Source organism: Taudactylus pleione, unplaced genomic scaffold (assembly GCF_031769625.1).
Source record: "Taudactylus pleione unplaced genomic scaffold, aTauple2 ptg000179l, whole genome shotgun sequence".
NCBI lineage: Eukaryota > Metazoa > Chordata > Amphibia > Anura > Myobatrachidae > Taudactylus > Taudactylus pleione.
Genome location: NW_028284581.1, coordinates 6,298,942 through 6,317,580, shown reverse-complemented (window position 1 = coordinate 6,317,580; position 18,639 = coordinate 6,298,942). Strand labels below are relative to the sequence as shown.

At 40.6% G+C, this 18,639-nt stretch overlaps 1 protein-coding gene across 2 annotated transcripts in view; it reads left to right on the top strand.

Annotated features, from left to right (window-relative positions):
- Nucleotides 1-18,639, top strand: part of MBOAT1 (membrane bound glycerophospholipid O-acyltransferase 1) — an 84,324-nt gene that overhangs the window by 48,877 nt on the left and 16,808 nt on the right. For both annotated transcript variants that reach the window (XM_088475849.1, XM_088475850.1), the window contains exons 6-11: nt 2,155-2,209; nt 3,180-3,363; nt 5,495-5,687; nt 6,037-6,140; nt 6,737-6,801; nt 9,062-9,194. In XM_088475849.1, coding sequence (XP_088331975.1) covers nt 2,155-2,209; nt 3,180-3,363; nt 5,495-5,687; nt 6,037-6,140; nt 6,737-6,801; nt 9,062-9,194 — 734 coding nt within the window. The remainder of the gene's footprint in view (nt 1-2,154; nt 2,210-3,179; nt 3,364-5,494; nt 5,688-6,036; nt 6,141-6,736; nt 6,802-9,061; nt 9,195-18,639) is intronic.

Here is an 18,639-nt window from a genome sequence, read left to right as displayed (position 1 = left end):
TGTCTGATGCAGTGGTTCCCAAACTTATTTGAATCACGGCGCCCTAGTGCATCAGCATTGTTTTCACGGCAACTCTAAGCAGGGTCGGCTCCAGGGATCTGAGCACCCTGTGCCGGCCCGGTAAGCAGGGCCCTGCAATCGAGCGCGACTACATTTGGGGGCGTGGCCTCATTGCCATAGGCCACGCCCCCTACATTACGTTATTTGGCGCTTGGCACGCCTCCAAATAACGTCAAGCTGGGGGTAAAGCCCAGCCCTCCATCACTGGCTTCCCCCAGCCCTTTCCCGTCAGTGAATGGATGCCACGAGCATGCCCTCATTCACAGGCTTCTAGTAGCATTACAATTGGTAGTAAATGCATCTATGCCAGTAGGTAAGAGCTCGAAAAAATAAGCTTACAGTTAAATTACAGGTAAAACTGAACATCAAATTTATCGTTCTTATATGTAAATGGTACTTTTTCAGATTAATTGTTTTGAACTGCAATATTTGAAGGAAATATCTTTTCCCCCTTTGAGGCTATATTTGAAACTGTGGCATCGCACGTTTTGGTTTTCTCATCTCAATTAAGGGCATATTTATCAACTTGAGACTGTCCCGAGTCAGACATGTTTCTCTGGCATGTCTAACTTAGGGGACTTTGTAGAATTCTTATATAGGTGTTTATGTATGTACTGTACATATGTGTTTGTATGTATAATATTTTTCATTTGAACCAGTTTTTTTGGCATCATATTTCTTCTAGCCAGTCATCGTTTTTATATTTTCTCTCAACTATGTCTTCTCTCTCTCGTTGTCTCTCTCTCGTTGTCTCTCTCTCGTTGTCTCTCTCTCTCTGTCTCGCTCTCTGTCTCGCTCTCTCTCTCGCTCTCTCTCTCGCTGTCTCGCTCTCTCTCTCGCTGTCTCGCTCTCTCGCTCGCTGTCTCGCTCTCTCGCTCGCTGTCTCGCTCTCTCGCTCGCTGTCTCGCTCTCTCTCTCGCTCTCTCTCTCGCTGCCTCGCTCTCTCTCTCGCTGCCTCGCTCTCTCTCTCGCTGTCTCGCTCTCTCTCTCGCTGTCTCGCGCTCTCTCTCGCTGTCTCGCGCTCTCTCTCGCTGTCTCGCGCTCTCTCTCGCTGTCTCGCTCTCTCTCTCGCTGTCTCGCTCTCTCTCTCGCTGTCTCGCTCTCTCTCTCGCTGTCTCGCTCTCTCTCTCGTTGTCTCGCTGTCTCGCTCGCTGTCTCGCTCGCTGTCTCTCTCGCTGTCTCGCTCGCTGTCTCTCTCGCTGTCTCGCTCGCTGTCTCGCTCGCTCTCTCGCTGTCTCGCTCGCTCTCTCGCTGTCGCTCGCTCTCTCGCTGTCTGTCTCTCTCTCTCTCTCTCTCGCTGTCTGTCTCTCTCTCTCTCGCTGTCTGTCTCTCTCTTTCTCTCTCGCTGTCTGTGTCTGTCTGTCTGTCTCTCTCTCTGTCTGTTTCTCTCTCTGTCTGTCTCTCTGTCTCTCTCTCGCTGTCTCGCTCGCTCTCGCTCTCTCTCGCTCTCTCTCTCGCTCTCTCTCGCTCTCTCTCGCGCTCTCTCTCTCTCGCTCTCTCTCGCGCTCTCTCTCTCGCGCTCTCTCTCTCGCGCTCTCGCTCTCGCGCTCTCTCGCTCTCTCTCGCGCTCTCTCGCTCGCTCTCGCGCTCTCTCTCTCGCGCTCTCTCTCTCGCGCTCTCTCTCTCGCGCTCTCTCTCTCGCGCTCTCTCTCTCGCGCTCTCTCTCTCGCGCTCTCTCTCTCGCGCTCTCTCTCTCGCGCTCTCTCTCTCGCGCTCTCTCTCTCGCGCTCTCTCTCTCGCGCTCTCTCTCTCGCGCTCTCTCTCTCGCGCTCTCTCTCTCGCGCTCTCTCTCTCGCGCTCTCTCTTCTCTCTGTCTCTCTTCTCTCTGTCTCTCTTCTCTCTGTCTCTCTTCTCTCTGTCTCTCTTCTCTCTGTCTCTCTTCTCTCTGTCTCTCTTCTCTCTGTCTCTCTCTCTCGCTGTCTCTCTCTCTCTCGCTGTCTCTCTCTCACTCTCTGTCTCTCTCTCACTCTCTCGCTCTCTGTCTCTCTTTCTCTCTCTCTCTCGCTGTCTCTCTCTCTCTCTCTCTCTCTCGCTGTCTCTCTCTCTCTCTCTCTCTCTCGCTGTCTCTCTCTCTCTCGCTGTCTCTCTCTACAGGGATATGTCAGAGTGCAGGGTCCCTGAGCAAGTACCAACTCCAGAATTGTGTAAAGTAAGATATTTCACTCTTTATATTTATTGCATAATATTAATATAGAAATCTGACTTTTTTTATGTGCACAACTGGAAGCTCTCACAAGCGAGATCACCCCAGGTTGTAGAACATATGAATCTTCTGGCTTTGGAATCCTTCCATGTTCCTTTTGAATTCACCATCTATGGGGTCTATTCATGTACATTGATGGCAGTGTACATTCTGCTATCTCTCCTTATCGTTTTTTTATTTTCGTTTTAGCTCCGTTTTCTAGTAATTCATGTATAACTTGCTGTTGTACGATATGTCGCCTTACAGGGGACTTATGTGATCCTCTTTACGTTATCTTTTTCCCATTCCTTATTGTTGTATTGTTGAGCTACCATTCTTCTGTGCATGCTGTATTCATATGTTGGCATAATGCATATGCCGGGTCACTAGCAGCGACACGGGTAGGAGCAGAGTGGGAGGATGTGGGGGCAGTTGCTATTTAGTCCGGGTCACCAGCGGTGGCTGGGGTAAGAGCAGAACAGAGCTTTTTCCTGCTCTATGAATAGACCCCTATGTATTCTGCAGGGTTTAAATAACTTATCATGTGCGCGCAGTTACAGTACCTGGCACAAAAATGCTGCACAAGTGTGTTGTTGTAGGAGCCAGTTGTATATGTTGTGGTACCAACTGTTATGTAACGTTTTAATGCTTCATAAATAGATTACAAGTTGGTTGGTCACAAAAGAGCTGCTTTTCTCGACAGTGCCAGACACTATGACAATAAGGGTAACATTTTGCTATTGAAGTAAATATCTTATTTTGTTAGCATTATGCTCATTTATTTACCTGTTATTTATTTAGAATATACAAATTTTAATCTCCATTCATTTTATATTTTTGCAAATGACAACATTTTGTGAAGAAAATTTCTTTAATAAAATAAGACTATGGGTTACAGCAACACTACTTTTGGGCATTTATTATAGTCTTTTTCCAGGAGAAGACCAACTTTTTTGGAATACCTTAGCTATCACCTCAATTTTATGAGTATCCTGGCTGGGCCGTGTAGCAACTTCCAGGATTATATTGCATTTATTGAAGGACGACACATACAAAGAAAGTTACTAGAAGACAACTCAATACGAAAAGGATATGCAACATTTCCCGAACCTTCTCCAAATGTGAGTATTAAAGAGACATTTTTTATTATTTTGTCCCCCCACCACTTTTCAGATTTTCCTAAAAGTATTTTTTTTGTTACAGCACTAAAATGCATTTAAAACAAAATGTAAAACCAGCCCCTGTTGTGTTGAATGAAACATAAACTAATATTAAAAAAAAAAAAAAAAAAGATTATTGATTCCTGTTACTAACAGAGATGCCATCACTTCAGTTAGAGTACAGCTAAATTTGAAGTCTGTATGTTCTGCTTTTCCATTTAGTATGGGGTCCAGTGGTGCCCATTTTTATGGCTGCGTGTGTCTTGCAGTGCGAACAGAACATTTATGCAATAAATCGCATCAGTGTAACCTGTGAGGTTTATATCAAATTGTTGATAATTAATGTCTTATTGCAAGGGGGAAGTTTGGGAAGCTGTGTGCAGACCCTGGATGCTTATTCATCTTTATATCTATATTTAAATGTAAATCTCTGAATATTTAGTGAGGGAACACTGCACATTTTAAATCATTACATCTGTAAATGGGGGGAGTCCCTCTAAATGCTAATATTTATTATACATATTATTTTTATGGTAGTAATTGGCATGCTTACTATTTAATCTTATAGTGATACAGAATGGGACTAAAGTTTTATAACAAGAAAAGAGGGGATTGTCTGGAACTTTTACTATGTTTTTTTGCCATCATTTCTAGTCTAATGTCTGTGGTTTATTACTACTAGCACTCAGACATATAGCTTATGTGATCCACTGTGATGGAATAAGGGATGAATTTATATAGCTGGAATGTACAATACATAACTTTTTTCTAACATAATCAATTAAAGAAAAAAAAATACTCTAATCTTCTGTAGTTTTCTACAATTAAACGTATCATGATTCAGGAAAAACTAGAAATTGATTGACCATGAAGCAAACATTTTGTCTTGCCCCATGTCATACTGATATTGGTTACACAGCAGCCAGTGTTCACTGCCTTGTTCCCTTAGGATTCAAGCAAGAGAAATGCCGGGATTGGGAAAATAACATTTCAGAAAGAATCCTTGTTCTTTGTAATGTTTCACGTTTTTCTAATGACAGAAAAATAGAACCATTATGCGATTTAACAATGGCAACAAACTATCTAAATAAAAGTACCATGACCGCTCCCCATTGGTACTAATAACATTTCAGACTTTCTGTACAGAGGCAGATCAGTTCAATATAGTCTCACAGGATATACTGTTATAGATGCTAACTGAATCACGAGTGCTTCACCATGACTGTTAGTGTATTTATCCAAGATCATTTATTAAGAGCACCGTTGTTCCCCGCAGAACACTTTAGTTTTGTACAGGTGCGTCTAGATAGAATCCTCAGCGTGCACTACATTGTTGGTGTACTTTCCTAATACATTTACATATTGTGTATTGTATGAAAGTGTAAACCTCACATAAAAGTCCAATCTTCTATAACTTTATTACTACCACTTTTATTAAAATAGACTTTTCAGTTTTTTGCTTAAAAATTGCTTTCAAGGTTACTCTATTTATGACCTGAATTATGAAAGTGTGAATACAAGAGCTATTTTTATTATATGTGGCAATTTTGTGTTTATGAAGCTTTTTACTACATTGTTTTGGAGTGCACCTGGAATGCAACCTGGAGGTGTAAATTGGTTTTCATTACAAATATGAGTGATGACCAAAGACCACTAGCTAGAACCGGTGCAAAAATCTTGGAGTGAAAATGGCCATTCTCCCCTCCACATAGGAAGCAGTATAGCTAAAGGTGCATTGTCTCTGCCCCTCTTATCTAATTTCAATAACTTTGCTTCTCGAGAAGAAATCTTGTTATTGTCCTACTCTGCATCTGAGGCACTACCTACTTTACAAGAAATGCCTTTGCTCCACCAACTGGTTTCCTTGCTCTGGACAAACTTTTGCTCCTGTGTGAAAGCCATCATATGTTTCATAAACATATGCGTCTCGGCGAGATCAAGGCGCACTTGCTCTTATAGAGGAGTACAGCAGGTCCAGGGCTGCTTTTGTATCGCTTAGTGGACATGTTGCCATTTCTATTTGACCACCATGCTGCATTGCATTGATAAATAAGACTTGTGTAATAACTTTGATTTTTTTTTTTCATTTCAGAAAACTGTAACTAACAAGCTCTGTATCTGTGTGGTATCGCTCATTTTATTTTTGACTGTTAGTAAAGCTTTCCCCATTGTATATATTTTGGATGACAATTTTATCAACGACTCGCCATTAATAGTGAGACTGTGCTACCTCTACGTTGCATCAATGGCTTGCAAGCCTAAGTATTATTTTGCATGGACATTGGGTAAGAATAGTGTAGAATTTTATTACAAAAGTCATATTACATAGAGAGAAGACATAGGGAAATATAAACTGCTGCTTAAATGTGAATGATAGAGAATCCAATGCCTTTTTTTTAAGCTATGCAAACAAAGCCTATAAAAAGTGATCTTGTATTCGTATTGAGATGCTTTCCATTTTTTTTTTTGTTTACAGTTAATGCATGTTTTTAGTTTTATGATGCGGTATTGTGCACAAGTATAAATATATTATGCTGCTTTTGTGTTTTATATTAATTCAAGATCACTAAAACCCTTTAGGATAGCACTGTGAATTGTGTATTTGAAATTTTAACTGCCTTTTATTTTATTTAGCGGATGCAGTAAATAATGCTGCTGGATATGGCTTTAATGGTGTGGATGAAGATGGAAATGCTCGATGGGATTTAATAAGTAACCTTAATATATGGAAAATAGAGGTGAGTTTAAAATATAAATTGATTGAGTTGGCTTTTACTGTGCATGAAGTAGCAAAGTCAGTGAAGCGATATAGAGCGTAATAAATGACCCAATAAAACCATTCGGCCAGAATGCAACATTATTACCCAAGTGCTACAAACCACTCTCCAAAACCATGTAGAATGTCTTCATGTCCCGTTACTCCCTTTTATAACATGAACCTATATTTGTGCCTGTTACAAGATACCTCATCACATTGGATCACATACCTGCCATATCGCTAGGTAATCTGATGTATGTTTGTACGGTGGTGACTACTTTTTAGTCCGTTAAGATATATTTCTGTTCACCGCTTCTATAATTGGAAGTATGTCATGTTTGTAAATGTTGATGTGCTCTGCTAATACTTCCCTTCAAAACCTGTTTCTTTCCAGTCTTTTTAATATAATAACTGGAGTGAGAAAACTAGTAGAGTGGATAAGATGCCGAAGATAAAAGTCAATCTGGACACAAGTCTGCCCTAAGGCATGGTTGTGTGTTGAAAACAGTTCTACATAATTTAAACGTTGGCATGTGGCTGCTGGCATTAATATGTTTGTCATCTCTTTCTTGCTAGACTGCTACAAGTTTTAAAATGTACATAGACAACTGGAATATTCAGACCGCTGCATGGTTAAAGAGGTAACACATTAAACTGTTATTAAGAATGGGTTATCGAACATATTACATAAAAAACTGTCCATCACAAATTTGTTAAGATATGTACCCAACCACTTTTTATTCCTATGCCAATATTGGTAATAAGATGCTCAACAAATCAATATTAATCAATGTTCTTTTTCTTCTGCCTAATGCTGAAAGTAAAGTAGCTATCCATGCTGCATTAACGCCTCAATCTGAAAACCATACAATCAGTTAATGATGGCATCCACATCATTCCTCCTCCCCGCTAGCTACAGTATTAATCACTGCAATAGATCCTGGCAGCCAGCTAGCTCCTGGCGATATTTTTTTTTTTATAAACAGACAAACAATTATAAAGATTTATAGGTGTTCTCACTCCAAGGACAATGTTCTGTTGAAATGGTATTTTACCACATACAGCATTAAATAAGGAGTGAAGGGGGAGCTTTGATTGGTACCCTCACCATTACCTTAACCTTCCGTGAACCAGGTGGAAAAAAATCAACCTGGCTAACCATTTGGGGTATCTCATACCACATGCTATATAAGTATACTAATTAGTACGACAGTAATTCCAACTGTCATAAAGGTATAAAAATAAAATAATAAAAAGGGAATAAACTATTTTTAATCTTTTAAAATAAGAAAACAAAAATAAAACTATTTTTAACAAACTAAACTTATCAGTCTTCTAGTAACAACTTTTGTGAATAAGATCTTTTGGAACACGTTTGAATCACAATCGTTAGTGAAAATTAAAATTATGAGCAATTAGAAATTATTATAATGAACTTGGTCAACTCAGTCCTAATAAGATTACTCTTGGCTGACAGCAAGGCAGGTGCTGAACCAGGTGGAGTATGAGATGCCCACACGCACTTTACGTACATGTACTCGCCGCGCTAACACTCGATGCTCTAAGACACCGTTTTTGCAAACTGGCAACGTTGCAGTTCCAGCTACTTGAAACGGCAACCTGTGCGCAGTATTTTTTTTAAAAGTTATATGTCACATCCCACCTAGTTCACTGAAGGTTAAATAAGACCGCTGCAGCAGTGTGGGTACACATCATTTCACTTGGAGATCCATAACTGGAATGCGGAGTAATCTGATTTGACACCTGTAGTGCAATTAGATTAGAGCTATCACAATCCAAATGGCTGATCAATTCTGTGTTCCAAATTGGGAACACTTTGTGTGTCACCTACAGGGATTTTTGTTTATCCTTGACTTTCTTAATGTTAGGAAATGGCATGGATGCCAATAAAGGACCCCAACAGGACATTATATATAGAGATTTACCCTGATTATGGGAAGAAGTCTCCGGAGATGGAGAACCCCTTTATCATTTAATTCTGCAGAGAAGCTGATATTTGTAACTATTGCAGAGTGGAATAATTAGTAACAATGACTTTCAAGTCATCTTGTTGTGAAATTGGTTATACAAAAAAAGAGACCCATTTTATTTTCATTATGATGTTCTTAATGCTGATCAGCTTAGCATGTGTGGGGGCCCACTGCAAACACAAACAACACAATGCTATTTATTTTAAAGCGCCATCACATCATATAGCTTAGTACACTGACACCGATTTGCACTGTGAATACAAGATTCCTAACAAGACCAGAATAATAAATTCTTAAGGACCTATCTATTAGCAGATGTATTTTTGAGCGATGAAAGACAAAAGATATCCCTTGAAAGTTCCGGTGGCTGCGCTGAACGATATCTGTCATGTACATGACAGATTTTGGCAAACGATGAACGATATCGCATGACGTCATTCAGGGAGTGGCTTTGTTTCTCTGCAGCGCTCTGTAGCTGCTGCTAATATCTCTTGTCGTTTACTGCATATAAACTGCATAATATTGCTAATATCGTACAGCTATATGCGATAATTGACCAACATGTTGGAGAGATGATAGATGCGATTTATCGGCTGCGGGAGTGCACGTCTGTCATCTTTCAGGGCCTATCCATTAGCAGATATAATGAACGATTGAACGATATATCAGCCTCTTAAGAGGCACTGTGGATACAGAACAATTTTGTTGTTCAATCGTCTCCTTTTATCCTAAGATGGCAATAACTGAGCAGTAAGAATATTGCTTGATATATTTTCAAAAGCATGGCGAAGCCTTCGCCAGTAAGAGCAATATACTAGTAAGGTTATTCCTTCATACATAAGGAATAGTGAAAAAATTCTCCATAGCGTGTTCATCTGAAGATTTAGTGTTTAACTTTTTATTTTTACAGCGTTTGTTATGACAGAGCACCAAAATATCGCACATGTCTAACATTTCTCTTATCTGCCCTGTGGCATGGTGTTTATCCTGGATACTATTTCACCTTTCTCACTGGTATTCCCACGATGTTGGCTGCAAGAGCAGTAAGTATCCTGTAACTATTTTGTTATAGATCGCAATAGAAAAATAATAAATGTCATGTTGTGTAACTTGCATGTCTTTGACAGCAGTGGTGCAACAATTCCTCAGAGCACCAATCTTTTCCCTGATACAACTCAGGGTTATCTTAACAGCAGTGTAGGCCCTGGGCAAAGCAATGCACTGGGGCCTCTACCCACCCATTCATGGGAAAAAAATGTAAATGGTAACTAAAATTAAACCCTCCTGCATGCCCATCAGGCCTCCCACACATGCAGAGAGACTGGTCTGACTGGTCTGAAGCGGACGGATGAAGTGAAACGGGACTGAGGTGAGTACTCGTCACAGGGGGGGATGGGGTGGGGGAGGTTAGATCGGAATACAGGGCCTGATTCAGAGCCGGACGCTATTTGCGCTCGCTCGTTCAGAAAAAGGGGCCGGCTATTTAAATTGAGCGCTCACTCTTTGCGGTCTGTTGACGCCTCTATGTCTGAGCGAGCGAACGAAACATGCGCTCGCTATTTTGTAAAGACGCCCCCTGGCCGCTCGCATCATACGTCATCTCCGCTATTTATTTGATTAATCGAGTACATCAAAAGGCGTCTGAACTGCTCGCAGTGCTTGTGGTTGGATTTTCCTACCGCAATCATGCGAACAGTTCAGGCTAAGAAACAACCAAGTGACGTGGTCGATGACACTGCTTTGTTAATTATGCACACCCTTAAAACGCCCGTTTTGACCATTTGGCACGCCTGCGTTCAGATCTCCACTCCCCGTTTTCAAGCACCTTCCCCTGTTACCACCCACAAACACCTCATCCTGTCACTCAAATTAGCAGGCACTCGCAATTTTGTGAACACATGTTTTCCGACCGCACTGACTGGTTGGCGCATGCGTATTTTGACCCATACGCATGCGCAGATGTGCGAACATCGCTCGGAGCGAATGAGCGGCCGCTTACGAGCGGCTCTGAATCAGGCCCACAGTGCATAGGTGGCCGTCTTATAAAAATATCACAAATTTACCAACTGGCCACAGCTGCAGGGGGGCGGGTTGGTGGGCCCCTCCAAGCTTCGGGCCCTTGGGCAACTGCCCAACAAGCCCAATGGAAGAGATGGCCCTGATACTACTAGAGAACCAATGTTTAGTTCCAGCACCATTCCTACCATGATTGGAGGGAGGGGGAGGGGAGTATGAAAATCTCATCTGATGTGGCAGTTGCAGTGTATTAGGAATGGTGGGGACAATGTTATTATCTGGCTGACTGCCTGACTTTATGCTTTGCCCAGTGCCTCTACTTTTACATTCTTCATACAATTATCTGCACATGGGTAATCCAACAATACCTCCCACAACAATCACCTTGCTGTTCCTCCTACAGTATCAGTAAAGTTACTGGCGACTGATAGCAGATCAGACACAGGGGATGATTATAAATCCTTCCTCACTTCTCCTCTAGCATTGCTTATCAGTAGCTGGTGTACTGCATGCCACATAGTTGTTACAGGTGTCAATACACAGAGATTAGTCTGTGTGTCAGTGTTCATTTACTCATGTAGTAGATCATAGGAACTGTGTTACTGAGTAACGGAGGTACTGTACTGTATGTCATGAGGAGAAGTGGTAAAGTGGCAGCACTGGGAGAAAGTCAGACGGTTCTGTAATATTCTGTTAAATGTAAAATAATTGATGAAGGAAATGTAGCTACTTATCATTACCTTAATTAAGTGGTTCCCAAACAAGGTGCCATGGGTTGGTGGTCCAGGACCAAATCAAATTACTTATGGACCATGTGATAGGCAAAACCAGTGCTGGTGGCCAATCATAAATATTGTGGACAAACAGAAGCACAACCCTGATCCCAACCATATATCTGAATTAAGGATTACAAGTAAACACAATTTACAAATTTTTGCTGAATTTCTCAATAAGAAAACTTTGGCCTGGGGGTGCCGTGAAAAAAATGCTGATACTCTAGAGCGCTGGGATTCAAGAAAGTTTGGGGACCACTGTCTTAATGTTAATATTAAAGAGAAGTACAAATAAAGAAAGGTAGCCGGATTTCTACTTAGGACTATTGGACTTCATATGCTTCCAAGATTGGTAAGCATAACGCCATTTTTACTATTAAGTCAATGGTAAATGCTCTTTATTCTAGTGCAAGTTAGAAAAGTCAAAGATAAACTATTACAAAATACTTTTTTTGCTTATACCACATTACTAAACAAATATCTCCAAGAAAAAGAAAAAAAATATATATTGAATGCTAATCAAGTCATAACAGGTCTATGCTTAGCTGTACATCCTTTTCTAAACATGTACTAATTTAGAGAAACTTTTACTCTGTATGGTAGATTGTCACTCTTAGTCACTGATAAATTAACTGTAAAGTTTGAATTAAGACATTTGTTTTTCAAAAAGCCCAGGCAGTATCTTACCAGTTTCTATTATAAATGGGCCATTGGCTCAGTGTTCCCTTGTAGACTTTAACCGAGGTTACATTTCACAATGACCAACCAATATAGCAAAGAAAATTATATTTTCCTCCTTAAACTTCATGGCAGCCTTAACGAATGGGTCAACTCTGTTAGCTGAGTAGACACAGAAAAAGGAATGAATATAGTGTCTCCCCCTTCCCTTCTTGTGATTTTCTTGTCTTTTAGCTGGGTAAAGTGGTTGTAACCTATGTGAGCATAGGTAGTTGGTTTTCATTGTGTCAGCGGCTTACCAATTCCCAGTGAGTCCAGAGGGTCGCTGCAACATGTTTTCCATAGTGCAAGACAGGATAGGGTGGCTCTCTGTAGACGCAAGTTACTACTTTCAGTATTAACCATGTGGCCTGAATACCTGGCCATTGCATGCTAACGTGGGCATGGTACCAGGGCACACATGTCCACACTTCCAGTCCAGGCATACAGTGCAATGTAGACTAGCTTTGATGATAATTATAGAGTGAGAAATCTGAAGTCTCCCTGCTGTATCATTCCGGAACACTAAAAAAGATTTATAAGTAAGCCTACCATGATGGAACCTGAGCCGCCGCCAGAAAATCTAAGAACATTTCCAGGTAAGTCCCTATTAAGAGTGCTTTCTTATCATTTTTATAGTGACTTAGTGATTCTATTTCTTCTAAATACTCTCCCGGAGCCTGTTGAAGGAAAGAAAACCAGCAAGTATATTTGTGTCCATTGAGTGTGTGACAAGCCTTTGTCTGAAGCCTATGAGGGTCTTTCTATGTGGATTGTGGCCCTGATTCAGAGCCAGACGCTCTGACAGAGCGCTCGCTCTGAATCAGGGCTGGGCTATTTTTTTTTTAAGAACAGCCTCCTGGCCGCTCGCATAGCTGTGGGTGACCACCCACAGATATAGCGAGTGGCCAGGAAGATGGTCGTGATGGTCAAGACCATCGCGACCATCGGGCTTGCGACGAGACCCTTATGGTAGGGTCTCGTTGCCGCAAGCCCCAGAGAGATTTCGGCTCTAACAGCCGAAATCTCTCCCACTGACATCACTCGTGATGTCAGTGGGGCCGGCCCCAAACAGAGGCATTCACATGGGAATGCCTCCATTTGGGCAGCCACTCCCCCGGCCTGCCCACCAAAGGGGGCGTGCTGTCACTCAACATCGACCGCACGCCCCCTTTGGTAAGAGACCATGCTTGCCCATCGCTATCTGGGTCTCGCGCATGTGCACGACGGAGCCGGCTCCGTCGTGCGCATGCGCTCTGGGCCACCATCGAACCGGTTGCGAATCGCAACCGGGTCTGAATTGGGCCCTGTATTCCTTAGCCCAAAGAAATCACACCTCTTGAGCAGTTTAAATAGTTGGGCGTTGAGATTGATGCAAGGAGCGTTTGTCGCTAAGATGATATATGTGCTACTGTTTGCTAGACTGAAGGGACTTGAGGCTTGATTCAGTTGTACACTATGCCGATGTTTTAGCAGTTGAGCGATAATCGCCAATCTGCACATGTCTAAGTCACACTGTGCATACCACAAGGTACATTACCGTAGTCGCTCGCAGCAACTTTTTACTCACATTAAGAGTAAAGTGCTTAGGGGAGTGCTTAGGGGAGGTAATAGGGTCTAGCGGCAAAGAACGCAGGCATGTCACGACCATTTCGGGGGTAATATAAGAAAGATGTCTCCCGCGTCTCAGTACACACGGCTATTTGGCGCGACCAGAGAGCTTTTCAAAATAGCGATAATCAAAGAATCTGTGACCGATGCTGTATCTATATTAGCTGATGCTGCGACTTTTTATGCAGCCGCTTGGATTTGCAAGTCACAGGTGGGCGTCTCCATAAGACCTTGGGGTCTGCAACATTTGCATATTTTCACACATTTACTGCATGCACAGACTCAGCAACAGTGGCATTAGCATACAACTCTGAGTCATGCCCTTAGATCACAGATGAGTGTGGGTCTGGCAGTTGCTGTTGAAAACTTGCAAATTGGCACAGAAAAACAGAACAGTGATGTCAGAAGTGATGGTTGTCATGTCTGGACAAAAGACCATTTCATATTCCAGTGGCTGTTCCCAAAGTTTGGACTTTTTCAAATAATTCTGATGATGTCCATTTCAAACACCAAACTAGCTTGCTTCTATTCCCATCATTGGGATATCCGTATAAAAATTATAGATGTGCTCTCGCAACCATAGACCTTACAGCTGGGATATGTGTTCTCTTATTTTCCTCTCATTGTCTGCTTGCCCCACAAAATGAGGAAAGAAGCAAGGGATGTCATAGCATTTATTTAATTTTGGTCTCAATGTTCATGGTTTGTAGGACTTTGTAAATGCTTCTGGAACATCCTTGGTCTCTGCCACCTACTTCAGATCTGCACCACGGACCAGTTTTTTATCCAGACCCTGATGTTGTCTTATTGATGGTGTGGAGACTTAGAGGTTTTTGCCAAAATGCAAAAGGCAAAGTTATCAAAGTGCTTCTTCACGTTAGAAAACATTCTTGTTTATGATAGGATTTGGAAGAAATATTTTGTTGTGCAGAACTATACTTGAGTATTCTGCTACCATTAAAAAAATGTTATGTTCTTTTCTTCAATATGATTATTATTATAGAATATCCCAGCTATTACTATTCAAAGTTAAGGTGTCTGTGCTTAGTGTTTTTGTAGACACCAGACTGGCATCTGACATTTATTTATTATTGTTAAAGCAGTAAAGGGAATCGGACCTCTTATCAAGCCTTTTGTTGCACATTTGGATCTGCTCTTGGATGCTTTAACATCAGGTCTCTTTTAGCTTTGCAAGATGTCTCCCTCAAGTGACCGACACTTAAGGTGTTTTTTTTCTGGTAGCAATCATGTCAGTGGGAGAATTACAATGCCTATTGTGAACATTTATACAAAGTGGTAATATAAACTAATCCTACTTTCATATTGTAGGTAGTTTCCTCTTTTCATATTAATTGCAAACTTCTTCAATTTCTTTGCCCTCAACCAACTAATGATGACGAAGAACTCTGGATCTTGTCAAGACATTTCTTTTTATGTTTCCAGAATAAGGGAATTTAGAAACCTGTGTCCTTCCTCTAGGGTCCATCCAAACACACTCTTAGATCAGGGATATCAGGTATGTCATTGCATTTGCTTAGAAGGGGAACGAGCATGAGATGTTGGAAGTCTTAGCCACTTAACTGGCTACTATTTTTCCAAAAACTGCTCAGAATTTTTTTTTTTAATGACTAAATTAGGGAAAGTACATCTATATATAACTTATCCAACAAGATTTTATAACAAAAAGAAAACATTTTTTGAAACGCAATATTAATAAAGATTTTTTAAATTTTTTTATTTAATATCGACCGGCGATATATCATAATAACAATCATTGGGACCTTGCGACTTTACATTTGCCTGGCGGCTGCTTCTCTCTGCAGCCGCTGGGATACACTGCGGGGCTAAAGGTTGGTCCGTTTACATCCTGCTCCTCTCTGCAGCCGCCAGGTGAGAGTTACTGCCTGGTTGCACGGTAGACACTGAGGGAGGATGCAGAATGGCAGGGAGATCCCTCTGCCATTGGCGGCTGCTGGAAGATTATCTTCTTGCAGCTGCCTAGTGGACCTTTCTGACTTGTCGCATTATTTGCAACCATGTCAGGTAATGCACAGTCTGGCATGGTCAGAAGACATGCAACCACGCCAGGCAAGTGGTTAAGGGTGCATTTTAGCAATAGTGGTGGCAACCTCATAAGCATGCAGCACTCAATCATCAGTAGACTAGCTATGCCAAGCAGCATCTCTTCATTCCTTTACCTTTTCTGGATGTGTCATCTTATGCTGGTGCTTAGTTTGGAATGAGATTCCTTCAAGCAGTTATTCAATAAAATAGTGTGCTAAAAATGCAAGTAAAGACTATCAGTGTTGATATATGCCTATCCAACCCTCGTTTTTTCTGTATTGTTACATCCCATTTGTTAGGTTTGCCATGGAGTTTGTAAGGAAATAACAGAATTATTACTGTTAATTGAATTTCCTTGAAATACTCTATGGTAGCCGGACATTGTCGGATTTCTTGGGAAGATAGGAGTCGTGCTTTATCACTGCAGGAGGTGATAAAGCGCCAATTTAACCAATTTGTTATGGTTGCCATGGAGTATTTCGAGGAATTCAGATTTAAATTTTCTATTAATATTTCTGTTTGATTTTTTGTGCTGAGCATGTGTAGGATGCTTAAGTAAAAATAAACCCATGTTTAAAAAAAATATAGTGTATGTATGTATATATATATATATATATATATATATATATATATATATATATGTGTGTGTGTGTGTGTGTATGTATGTATATATATTTATATATATATATATATATATATATATATGTGTGTGTGTATATGTGTGTATGTGTATATATATGTGTATGTGTATATATATATATATATATATATATATATATATATATATATAAACCAGAAGACCCGGCACTCTCATACAGGGGATACGAAATGATACTTGCTAGGGTGCCTCTCCAGAGGTGCAAGCTTCTATCTCCATGTAGTAGTAGAAGAAAGGATGGCACTCCATAGTACTGTTGTCCCTGAGGAAGGGGGAAACCCCGAAACGTCAATAAAGGACTGCTTTTATATTATACTGCAAGTCTATGGAGTGCCATCCTTTCTTCTACTACTATATATATATATATATATATATATATATATATATATAATATGTGTGTGTGTGTATATATATATCTATATATAAATCCAATGTGGTCCGGCACTCATGTATAATAGCAAACTTCGCCCGGTGCCATCACATAAATCGACAGATAGATAGGCATACCAGAAGCTGCGGCACTCAGGGCATATCCAAAGAATAATTCACAGACACATAAGGCGTTTTCAACGTTTCAATCTTATTAGAAGATTTTCGTCAGGAAATACAAGCAGTAAAAAATCACTCTTACCTTATAACCTCTCACCCAGCATGTGAACAGCGTGCATCTGAACGGCATCCCGCATCGAGGCCGGGAGCCGGGGCACACAGTAATGACGTCATCAGCCTATCAGTGCTGCGCACGTCAGTGACACCAACCATCACCATGGAAACCAGATATACAGAGACACACTGAGGGGAGCAAACGGCATAATAAATATGAAGCAGCATGCAATATGTGCATACTTAACATAAACAAAATCGCATGCTTGGTGTAAAACAACATACAAAATAGACATGGAGATATATATATATCGCAATCTAAAGGAAATTACTACATGTGTATCAAATAAAGATATAACACTGTTCTGTTCATATGGCCCATATCTTATAAGCAGCAATAGAGGCACAGATACTACAACATAGGGGGCCCAATAAAGATACAAAATGCATGCAGATGCGAATCATGTAAAACATGATAAGGGTAAGACCTCATTTAAACTGTTTGGAGTGATCACATCTAAGTAGTGAATACAAAAGGATTCATGCTTAAGCAGAATGCCATTCCTATCTCCCCCTCTCTTAAGGGGAGGTACATGGCCAATCATTCTATAACGGAGACTGGCAAGATTATGACCCGCCTCCAAAAAATGCTGTGCCACTGGTTGATCACAGTCCCCATTGCTAAGTGCTTTTCTGATGGTAGATCTATGGACTCCCATCCTCTCTTTAAATTTTCTAGCGGTTTTACCTATATATGTAAGTCCACAAGGACATAAAATTTGGTAAACCACAAAACAAGATTCACATGTTAAGTGGAATTTGATATTCAATACTTTGCCAGAATGAGGGTGATAAAAAGAGTCGCCTGTAAGCATGTGTCGACACGTGACACAAGTACATTTAAAGCATCCCAATTTCTTGGGTAAAAAGCTTTGCAAGGGACTCTAACCTCTGCCCGAAATGTCACCTTTAACCAACAAATCCCTGAGGTTACTACCTCTAGAGTAACATGGACGAAATGTGTAATCATTCAATTGCAATTCTTTGTCAGTTTGTACCACATTCCATAATTGTTTAGTAATATTATTAATTTGTGGAGACAATGTATGGAACTGCGTGACCCATGTGAACTTGTTGGTATTTTCAACCCGTGTTTTCCTATGCAAAAGATCTTTTTGAGGCACTAAAAGAATTTTCTGTTTCATTTGTAATAATTGGTTAAATTCATAACCTCTAGAGACAAAGCGAGTTATCAGCTCATTAATTTGATGTTCTGCCAACATAGTATCATTATTGATTCTTTTAAGTCTCACCATCTGCGAATATGGGATACCATATTTTAAGTTCTTGGGATGGCAGCTGTTAGCGTGTAGATAAGTGTTACGATCAGTACTTTTGCGATAGACGGTAGTATTAATCCTAGAGTTCTGTAAACTAATCTTAACATCTAGGAATTCTATCGCCTCTTGATGCATCTTGTATGTGAATTTAACCGGACTATCGGAAAGATTATGAACATCAAAAATACACTTCAAATCATCACTTGAGCCAATCCAAATCAAAAATATACCTTATATACCTTTGTAAAACAAAATTCTAGATGAAATCAGAGGGTTACTGAAGAAAAGGTGTTTTTCAATATCAAGCATATATACATTGGCATATGTCGGAGCTACAGAAGAACCCATAGCACATCCTCTAGTTTGCAGGTAAAAATCCCCATCAAACAAAGAATTTTTTTGTAAAAATCAATTCTAAAAGATGTAACAATATCTCTATTAATGCTAAATCAAATGACCCCTTCTTGATTAATAGTCTCCTGACAGCAGCCAAACCCTCATGATGGGGGATAAACTAGTGACGTCTGCCGTACAAAGCCAAACGCCTTTGTTCGGTAATTCCAAGCTCAATAATAAATCAAGTAGCATGGTAGTGTCCAGCAAGAAACTTGGTTCATCCAAAATGAGAGGCTGCAAAATAGAGTCTAACAAAATCGATGTAGGCTGAAATAAAGATTTACGGGCAGAGATTATGGGTCGGCCAGGA